The sequence below is a fragment of the Gossypium hirsutum genome, chromosome D04, assembly GCF_007990345.1.
Source record: "Gossypium hirsutum isolate 1008001.06 chromosome D04, Gossypium_hirsutum_v2.1, whole genome shotgun sequence".
In the NCBI taxonomy this organism is placed as follows: domain Eukaryota; kingdom Viridiplantae; phylum Streptophyta; class Magnoliopsida; order Malvales; family Malvaceae; genus Gossypium; species Gossypium hirsutum.
The window spans coordinates 31947688-31958933 of record NC_053440.1 but is presented as its reverse complement, the minus strand read 5'-3'; the positions used below and the strand labels follow the sequence as shown (position 1 = coordinate 31958933).

General features: G+C 32.8%; 1 protein-coding gene across 1 annotated transcript; it reads left to right on the top strand.

Annotated features, from left to right (window-relative positions):
* Positions 1 to 7447: 7447 nt before the first annotated feature.
* On the top strand, positions 7448 to 9279 carry LOC107899413 (uncharacterized protein At3g28850). The gene is made up of 2 exons (XM_016825116.2): positions 7448 to 7646; positions 8186 to 9279. Exon 2 carries the CDS (start codon positions 8202 to 8204, stop codon positions 9048 to 9050), a length of 849 nt encoding a protein of 282 aa, XP_016680605.1. The 5' UTR covers positions 7448 to 7646; positions 8186 to 8201; the 3' UTR covers positions 9051 to 9279.
* Positions 9280 to 11246: the final 1967 nt, after the last annotated feature.

Here is an 11246-nt window from a genome sequence, read left to right as displayed (position 1 = left end):
GTGTTCATTTTGCACGGATAAGGTTATCTTCTTAGGTTTCGTAATAAGCTCCAATAGAGTTGAAGTTGATAGGGAGAAAGTCAAGGCGATACAAGAATAGCCTCAACCTAAGAGCATAAGTAATGTGAGAATGGATTGGCTAAATTTTACCCTTGGTTTGTGAATGACTTTAGTACGATAGCTACTCCATTAACTGAAGTTATTAAAAAATGTAGGTTTTAAATGTGGTGAAGAACAAGAAAAAGATTTCCAATTAATTAAAGAAAGACTCAATAACTCACTTGTTCTTGTTTTACCTAATTTCACAAAAAATTTTGAGATTGAAACTGATGCCTCAGGTATAGGTATTGGAGTTGTTTTAATGCAAGAATGTCGTATTGTGGTGTACTTTAGTGTGAAGCTGAACGAGGCCACTCTAAATTATCCCACTTATGATAAGGACCTTTATGCACATGTTCGAGCATTGCAGACTAGGCAACACTACTTGTGGCCTGAGGAGTTCGTGATCCATACAGATCATGAATCATTGAAACATCTCAAGGGCCGACAAAAACTCAACAAAAGACATGTTAAGTGGGTAGAGTTCATCGAAACCTTTCCCTATGTTAATGGCTACAATCAAGTTAAGGATAATATTGTTGCTAATGCGTTATCACAAAGGTAAGCCTTACTGTCCAGTTTAGATTCTAAATTGCTTGGCTTTGAGTATAGAAAAGAATTGTACCCTCATGATGTGGACATTGGTAATGTGTTTGAAGCATGTCAGAAAGAAATCCTTTGGTAACTTCTTTCAACATGATGGATTTTTGTTTAAGGAAAATAAGATTTTCTTTCCAAAAAGTTTATTGCATGAGTTGTCAGTTAGAGAAGCCCATGGGGGAGGATTAATGGACCATTTTGGGGTAACTAAAACTTTGGGTATGTTGCAAGAATATTTCTTTTAACCTCACATGATAAGAGATGTAGAACGAATTTGTGAAAAATGTACAGCATGCAAACAGTCCAAATCTAAAATTAAACCCCATAGACTGTATACCCCACAACCTATCCCTAGCGAACCTTAGGTTGACTTCTCTCTGGACTTTGTCCTAGGGTTGCCTAGATCTAGACGGGGTCAAGATTCAATTTTTGTGGTAGTAAATAGGTTTTCTAAGATCACACATTTTATTTCCTGTAATAAGACTAATTACACCTCACATATTGCTAATTTATTTTTCAGGGGAATCATGCGTTTGCATGGAATGCCGCGAAGCATAGTATTGGATCGTGATGCTAAGTTTCTGAGTTACTTTTGGAAGACATTGCAGGGAAAGTTAGGAACTAAGCTCCTATTTTCAACATGTCATGCACAAATGGATGGGCAAATGAAGGTGGTTAATAGGATGCTTTCCACATTGTTACGAGCCATTATTTGTAAGAATTTGAAAACTTGGGAGGATTGTTTGCCTCACGTTGAGTTTGCGTATAATCGTGCCATTCATTCTAGTACAAAGTGTTCACTATTTGGAGTTGTGTATGGGTTTAATCCTTTAACCTTATTAGATTTTATTTCGTTACCTTCAAGTGAACACACTAATTTGAATGGTAAGATAAAAGCTGAGTTTGTAAAGAAACTCAATCAAAATATACAAGATCAAATCAATAAAAGAATGAAGCAATACGTATCCCAAGCAAGTAAGAACCAAAAGAAAGTTGTGTTCGAACCTAGAGATTGGGTTTGGGTGCACATGAGGAAAGAAAGGTATCTGACTCATTGTAAGTCCAAGCTACTTCCTCGAGGCGATGCATAACACCCTAAACTCGGCCCAATTGTTATAGCCGAATTTGAAAAGCTACATTGTCCACCGGAATGACCTAGAAAAAATTTTGCAATTTCCAACGTACTTCTTAAACCATTTACGCAGTTTGTTCAAAACTAGTAAAATCGAATGTTCAACTTTATTTTCAATCTCATTTCAAAATCATTTGTCCATGAAAATGGCCGAAATACACTTTCAAATTTTAAAATATATATATTTTAAAACTATTGGCTTATCAAATCAAAACAAATGAAATAAAATGTTTATTTTAATTTCATAAAAATCGTGCAAATTTCAGGAATCGAAATAAATAATATTTCCATTGTAAACATCCAATCATTTGTTCAAAACTATTTCAGATTTTCAATTATACTTCTAAATCATTTGCCATTTTATTCAAAATTTAGAGAACTTGGTTATTCATCATTATTTCGAAAATAAAAACACAGTAACTTCATAAAACAAATGTCTTTAGAAAATTGACTTGTAAACATTAATAATTCTAAAAACTAAGACTAATTTTATTAAATACTTATTTTTTAGAAATGCAGCGAAAAAATGTGTTATTGATAGATTTTATTTAAAAATCAAGTTTCAAGCAAAATCTTATCAAATACTAATTTATACAGTTTATAAAACTTAATGTTATACAAACAATTTATGCAAATCAGAATGAAAAATCCCTAAAATAAAGTCTCATGCCACAATCCATACTCAAACTTATTACAAACCCAAAATATCAAAAGAAAATTTTAATTACTTTAATTTACAAAGACTTTCAAGAAACTCCTCCAAATGTCGTCGTTGTCGAATCCTAACTGTGGGGTTATCTGTAAAATTAGAAAACTAAAGAGGGGTGAGCTATAAAGCTCCATGTGAGATTAACATAAACACAATCACATACATATAAACATATACATTATACAATCTTAATAATCATATTAGTTTCATATAACTTAATATTTCACACTTATACTATGCATGAACATGGAAATGCAAATGTCATAAAATGGTGCAGATTTTATGAAAACGGTCCTACTCATCTCCGCTACACACCAAAATCGAGTTTTCCCAGAACTCATCCATCCAACACACCAAATTGTGATCAGTCTCACGATAACGTAGATAAATTGCCACATAATCAAAATTATGGACAAGCCATCAGAGTCATAGATAAACAACAAGATAATCAAATCGTGAACAATGTCATATTAAAACAGATAAACTACCATATACTTCCACATTTCACATATCCCATCTCATGCATGTAATATGGCCAAAACCACTCGAAATGATATAGGCATGTTTAACATGCAAATCACATATGTCCTCATGGTACCAAAATTTCACATTTTATTTTCATATGAATATCACATATGTCATATAATCACATAACATGAGAATGAGATGTACGTATTTTTCACATTAACAGTAAACATCAATATCACATAACATGCTTTCCACAACGTATACGATTTGGAGAAACACTTACTTGATAAAATTCATAACGATGATTTATCTCTCTTTATGGATACATATAGTATCCCCATCAATCAACATTATTTAAATAACAACATTTTTATCAATATAAAACAAGGCTTAATTTTATTTAGTATTAAAACCCACACCTGATAGTAGATGACGCAAATCATCAATCTAAAGAGACACCCACACTCGGATCTAATTGATAGGTTACTCTAATAATAATCAATCGAAGATTGAACTCGTTCCCAACATTAAGGGTTTTTGGAATGGTATCGATCGACCCTTCATCAAAAGTAGAACATGATGTGTTAATTCTTAAAAAAAACATTAAAACCCTTTAAACACATACAACCTATAGGAAAAAGTAGGGAAGGAATAATAGATTTCATTCCACTACCATACTTACTTTATTTCAATTAAAAAGAGAGGGTCGAAGGATCATTGTGCTCTTGAGAAGGGTGAGAATCTAGAGAAAATGATCACTTGAAAAAGTGAGTCACTCAGTTTAATATTTTAAAACATAACATTTAAACTTATTAAAATAGAGTCTTAGAATTTTTGTTTACTATAAGGATTACAGAGGTTAGAAAATGTGAAAAAAAAAGAGAAAGGATCACCAAAGCTGGTGGAGACGCGGCGGCGGCGATGCTACAGCGGAGGAGGAACAAAAAAATAATATGAGTTTGGTTACTGCCTTAAATGAGGAGAAATGAGAAGAGAAAATAAAATAAAAAAGAAAACAAGAAGTTGCGAGGTGATTGCCACAGTGGTCGAGGGTAGTGTTAGGGGTGGCACTTGCTGAGAAAAAAATGAGAAAAGTGGTGGTGCAAAGGAGGTTTGGCAGTAAGGTGATGGTGGTTTAAAGCCAAGAAATGGTGGATTAAAAAGAAAAAGAATGGAAAAATAGAGGTTGAGAGCTAAACAAAAGAGAAAAAGAGAGGAAATGGAGAGGAGTAAAGGGTAGTAATACAATGAGAGGGGGAGAGAGATAGGATGGATGAAAATAGTGTGGTCAACATTGTCTAAGTTCAATAAACCATTCATATGGCAAAAATGGTGGAATTGGCAAGTAAGGGGACAATGGAGTGAAAAGGGGATCAGGATCTCCATAATTAAGGTATGTTGACCAAAAGAAAATGAAAGAACTTTCCCCTACTATGGCAAGAAACTTGGACGCAAGGGGGAGTTTTGCACATGGAAAAAATAAAAAAATTAATTAAAATGTTTGTTAATGAGGAGACTTGAACCTAAGACCCATAGGATATAAATTAAACACTTAACCACTCTACCACTCACTTCCTTGTGATTAAATTAGCAAGAAAATAAATAAAACATAGGATGATTTATGCTAAGGGTTTTAAATAAATTTGCACAAAATAAAAATTAACGAAAGGGAAGGGATTTGAACATAGATCATCAAGGACAATTCCACCACTACTCAATCACTATAATTGATATCTATTTATTAACAAATGTGCGAAGATAACACTAAAAAATAGGGCATGACCACTCTCGATTCATTAACCCAATTTTTACTAACACGATTTTTGGGATGTGACGCGATGAACCAATCAAAGTGCTTGAGAGGATCAATGATAATGCTTACAAAATAGACCTTTCCAGGGAATATAATGTGAGTGCAACCTTTAATGTATCTGATCTATCTCTTTTTGACGTAGATTTAGATTTGAGGGCAAATCTTTTTGAAGAGGGAGTGAGCCCAAGCTCCAAGCCAAAATCCAATTCTAATAAGATAAAGCAAGATTGAAGTGGGCCGATCCTCAAAACCTAAACTTGCAAGAAGCATCTAAGGCCTTAACCGATCCCTTGTATTTACCAGTTGGGCCAATTACGAAGGCTCGAGCTAAATTTTTTAAGAAGGCTCTTAATGGGCTGATGAAGAGACTTTGGGATCAAGCCCAATTTGATCGTGGGACAATTTCAAATTCAAGTGTGGTCCAAGTTATTCAAGCAAAGGATGAAACCCCTAATGGGTTTGATTAATCAAGGGACAACTTAAAGGACTTTCAATTAAGTTTTATTTTAGTTTAATAAGTTTGCATTTTAATTTATTCCATCGATTATGTTTTGCATCATAATTATGTGTTACATATGTTTTAGCATGAGTTTGTGTTATATATTCATATCTACATGCACATAGAGTGTTTGTCATCTTATGTTATTACTTTTATCATATGATATAAATATTCATGAATTATTTTAGCATGATTGAGTCAAGTGTCTAGTTTGTGTCACATGTTCATTATTATATGCGTGTATGTGTGTGCATGTGTTTATAGTATGCTGATTTATATCATAAATGTGTTTGTTCTTAGTTAAGTGTCATAGCTAAATAAGAATGTGAAAAGTTACAAATGTTTAATGTCTATTTATTTATGTTATAGGTGACTGTTCATTGGACCAAGAATGACTCTTCAAACCTGATCGATTTTATGCCCTCAAAGTTTATTATGACACCATTAACAACGATGCATGCCCAAGCATTATAGCATTCGGTCAATGGAAAAATGAAGGGATAATAAAACTGCAGATTTAAGGAACATTAAGCTTTCATCAAGTGAAGGGACATGACTTTTCGGCTATCCACATAAGTTATGAACCAAATTTAAATGCTTGTGTGTGAATGTGAAAATAGCTTCTGTGAATATCTTAGATGCCGAATTTGAAAAGCCACTTATAGGTCTATATAAAGCTAGTGATTTAACATTTGTAAGGTTTCAACATTTATGAATTGAACAATACATTTGTGAGAATTTTCTCTCTAGTTCTTAACCGACCGAACTTAACAAACTTTCTAAGTTTGTGGCGTTCATTATCTTATTACTTCATTCACCATCCCAGGGTGTGGCGACTTCACTTATACCAAGGTTCTAGTAGGTTCGAGAGTTAAGCGAGTCTTTGCTTTAATATAGCTTAGGTTGTTTAGTTACAACTACTATGGGTCAAGGTTTTCATCCGTTGAACCATTTCAAGACGATCTATCCTATTCGAGCTATTTTCCAAACTATCCAAGTTCGAGAAATCACATCACTCTATATTTATGGTTAACACCTTCTACCTTCGCATATAATTTACTAGTTTGTAAAAACCATCGTCTCAACATAATTATCACCATTAAGCGTGACTACAACAAACAAAACACCTCTTCTAGTATACCCCAATTATCTATACTTTAGATAAGATATCCTCTTTATATTTTTGCTTCCACTTTCCCTATAAATCTTTCATTTCATTTCCAAAAATGATGTTAATATTCAATTTAAACAAATCTCTATATCAATCATTCTAATTGACCTATTAGATAGAGTTGGAAAATAAATATCAATTCAGGTCGTGAAATGTTAAATGGTAATACTGGAGATAAATACTAATAAATTTGACAAATTTCTAATAATATTAACAAATTCAATAATACTACAAACACAATAAAAATAACATATTTTAGGCATTTTTAATAATAGTAATAAAATAACGATATATTAATAATACTACAATAACAATACTTACAAATTCAATCATTTTAATAAAATAACATAACATATAAAATATCAAAAGCAACCCGACATTAATAGTTTCCACGTAAACCTCAACATTCAATCCATTATGAGAGATAATCCGAAACAGCAATATTACAATAAAAATCTCCAAGTTATTCAGGACAAAGCCAAATAGCCTGAACCTAGTCAAGCTTACCAGGCTCCATGATCAACAGGGTTTTGAAATTTCTTTTTCTAGCCTATTCCACCCAAATTACTGAATATACATGAATCTGACAAATAAGGGTGGGTTTGGATGGGCGGTTGGGTGCGGTGCGGTGCGTTTAGCTTACTTTTTGTCTCACGCTACAGTGTCGCTACAGTGTCGCTACAGTATCTAATCTCACCGCCACCGCTGTTTTTACACTAACCACAAATAAACACATCGCCCATCCAAACCCACCCTAACTCAATTATTGGGCAGGTCTACTCTCTTTTATAATTGTTCTTTATGAATATTGAGAAGATGCTATTAATATGTCATTTTATCACATATACCTTTATTAGTTGGCAATGGCAAAATTCTAACCAGATTAAAGCTTCTATTTTTATTTTTAGATACCAAGTATATAGCAAGGACTAAATATAAAATAACAAACTAATAGTGCTAATAAGGGATCAAGAAAAAAAGAAATTTAAGATGAAACAAAAGCCATTGCAAAGCTTGCTATAAATAATGAATGTCTCTCTTATAGCCTATTTTCTTGGCTGACATTTGGCTGTTCATTTTTAATTATACCATCATCTTTAGGGCACTCAATTGATCAACTTTTCAACACTATGAAAATGGGAGGAACGAATTCAGGTTTGGGACTTCATTCATTTTATTTATTTTTGACACGAAGCCTGGTATTATCTTCATTCCATTCAATTACTTAAAAAAAAAATAGATAATATCTGAAGAATCTGATTTTCCAGTAAGGGGTTTTACTTGTTTTAACCGAATAAAGTTTGTATTTTTCTTTCTTTATTTTCACTTGTTTTAACAGAATAGAATGGTAAATGTTATTTAGTAGGTTTAGGATAGAGACATTATTTTAATAAAATCCTTTTCCCATAAATTACATATTTGCTGGAATTGGAGTATAGTTGTGGGATTTGATATTGTTGAATATGGGTGTATTTCTTAAAATGTTGGGTTTTTATATTCACTATTCCTCAAAATCAAACCAAGTTTCTGATAGGCGTCCAATGGTGAAGGGGTTACCCCCACTCTTTTGAGTTTTAAAAGCAACCCAGCACAAAGGTTTTGAGTTCTGACTTTCATTTGGAAACCAAAACAGAATCCTGAATTCAGTCATCCATTCTCAATTTCGTTTCAAGTTTTTTCCATTGAATTGTCAGGGCTTCAGTATAAGAGATGAAAGGCTTCAAGGGAAGATTGCTGAAGAAACTCAAATTCATACCTACTATCAAGTCTTTGAGAAAAAGCTTTGCCTTCCACCCATATCACAAACACCCTTTCTCCAATCATAATCGCTATAGTCAACCAGTTTACAAAGACCAAGGCTGCAAAATCAACATTCATATCCCTGACCCAGTTATCCATTCTAAAAATCAAAAGGGTAAAGGAACTGATTTGGATCAATTTGATGTTGGCCACCAGGACAATAACAAGCCTGCACCCAAGATTGAGTTCAAAGAGACTGCGACTAAAGAGGGTCATTCTCAGCTTCCAATCGCCTCAAACGCCTTTGACAAACCTGAAACTGTGAAGATACATTCACCCTTGAAAGATTTCGAAGAGAAATGTCCACCTGGTGGGGAAGATTCAGTGGTTTTATACACAACAAGCTTGAGAGGGATAAGGAAAACATTTGAAGATTGCAACGCTATCAGATATCTTTTGAGCAGTTTCAGGATATTGGTCCATGAAAGAGATGTCTCAATGGACATGGAGTTCAGGGAAGAACTATGGAGGTTATTTGGTAAAAAAGTAATCCCTCCAAAGCTGTTCATAAAAGGAAGATACATAGGAGGAGCTGATGAAGTCATGGGACTCCATGAGGAAGGAAAGGTTAAGAAACTCTTCGAAGGGATACCTTCGAATATCCCTTGTAGTGAGTGTGCCAATATGCGGTTCTTGGTTTGCCCCAACTGCAATGGCAGCCGCAAGGTTTTTGCAGAAACGGATGATGATGATGAGATGTGCTTGAAATGCCCTGATTGCAATGAGAATGGGTTGGTTAAATGCGCTGCTTGCTGCTGAAAAATTGTTTTACCTTCTTTGACGATATGTTTCACCTTTTGACTTGATGTTGTATACTTCCCTTTGCCTTTTATATAACAGATCTCATTTGCAGGCCTCGAAATAGTTTGTTTTGTTTGTATATGAAGAAAACGACCAATTGCGTCTTATTTTCCATCAACTCATATAACAATGGTATTGATTATGATGTCTTTGGTATTTGAAATATCTAATTTTCCTTCATTTGCCATCAGCTTTTGCAACATTTTTTCAATATTCAAATTTATTTGGATGGGCAAATTAAAAACAAATATGTCTTACACTAGGAAGCATAGACACGACTAATCCCCTTGTATCGGTGTCGTACGTGTGTACGATACGGACTCTCGTCGGACACATCCGAATACGTATAGAACACGCCGGAATACGTTAAAAAATAAAAAAATGTTGGACACGGTCTCGACACGGGTGTTTAAAGACACGTAACAGACGCAGGAAAAGTAGATGGTGGCTGAAATTTTGGCTTTCAAAAGTAGCAGATAAAAAGTCAGCGACAGAAAGAAGATGAGGTAAAAAAGAAATGTGAAGTTTAAGATTTCCTATAAATGAATGTTGGATTCTCATCAGAGCTGGGGGAAGAAGAAGAGGTGCTGCTCGGTTTTTTGGTGTGTGGTTTTGTTTACTTTATTGCTGTGACTGTAGGCTTAATGGGTTGTGGGGCCCAAGACGGGGGACTGTGGAACAATAATCGCACCTTTTTATTCTTGATTCTTTGAATGGAAATCTTAATCAGTTTCAAAAAATATTAACTTATTTGAGAAGCTTTCGAGCTTTGTACTTGCTTTGTTGCTTTTGACGTAAGTATTTTAACATAAAAATATATATAAATATTAAAAATATTTTTTATTTTCATATCTTGTTATATTCGTATTTTCATTTTTTTTAAATTATCATGTTGTCATGTTTGTATCGTATCATACCCATATTGTGTGTCTATGTTCATACTTCATCGGTCTTATACGATGCACAATACATGCATCATATACTTTGAGCTTTAGGGTGGGTTTGGATGGACGATTGGGTGCGGTGCGGTGCGTTTAGCTTACTTTTTGTCTCACGCTACAGTATCTAATCTTACCGCCACCGCTGTTTTTACACTAACCGCAGGTAAACGTACTACCCATCCAAACTCACTATTACTTCTTGATAGTGTTGTGAGTTCAATTGAAAAGTTTTTCTTTTTTAATAATGACTAAAATAATGATAAATGATGTTTTTTTTTAATATTTACAGGAATGGCCCGATTTAGATTTTTTAGAAGAAACCCAGAAAAACACTTCCAACTGGAAGCGCTTTCTATGTGTCACTAGTAAAACGCGCTTTTTGCCACATTAACACTAAAAGTGGCAGCATCTATATATATATTTGGCAAAACAAGCGTTTATATAGACTCAAAATCTCATTTCCCTTATTTTCTTAAACAATATGAAATATGATATATGTGTATATATAGATTCATGAATAGATTTACAGCTTGTTACTAAACAATGTGGGATTGCTTCCTTTTTTAACTAACATAAGATTAAAGGCTACACTATATTTTATATTTTCTTTTATTTTTTATCATGAAAATTTTATACATTTATATCGTATTTGTGTTATTTTTTGTTTTATAATCATGTATTAATTTATATTTAAAAATATTATTTACACTTACAATTCTTTTATCTTATTTTACAAATAACAACATAAGATTGAATGTTACGCAAATCTTTTTTCTCTATAGAAATATAGAGAGTATTCTAGAATACGTATTAAATTGAAAATAAATAGATACGAATGTAGAGTGTTGTATTTTTGTTTTTATATTGAAATTTTATTTATTTTTAATTATTTTTGTTGAACTCATTTCACTTAATTCATAACAAACTTTGAAATTTTAGTATTTGTGTAAACACTAATAAAAAAGTATCATATGATCATGTAATTATCACTAATAGCCATGCTTGTTTGGTTTCTTTTATTATTATCATTACCTTTTGAATTATACTTTTATACTATTTTTGTATAAAATGAAAGTTAGAATAAACAACCTTCAAATTATATATATTTTTTGGTTAGATATTTAAATTAATTTTTTGTAAAAAAAACGATCTAAATTATAAAATCATAACTATTATGGCCTATACTATTATATTTGTTAGAAAAATTCTTTCA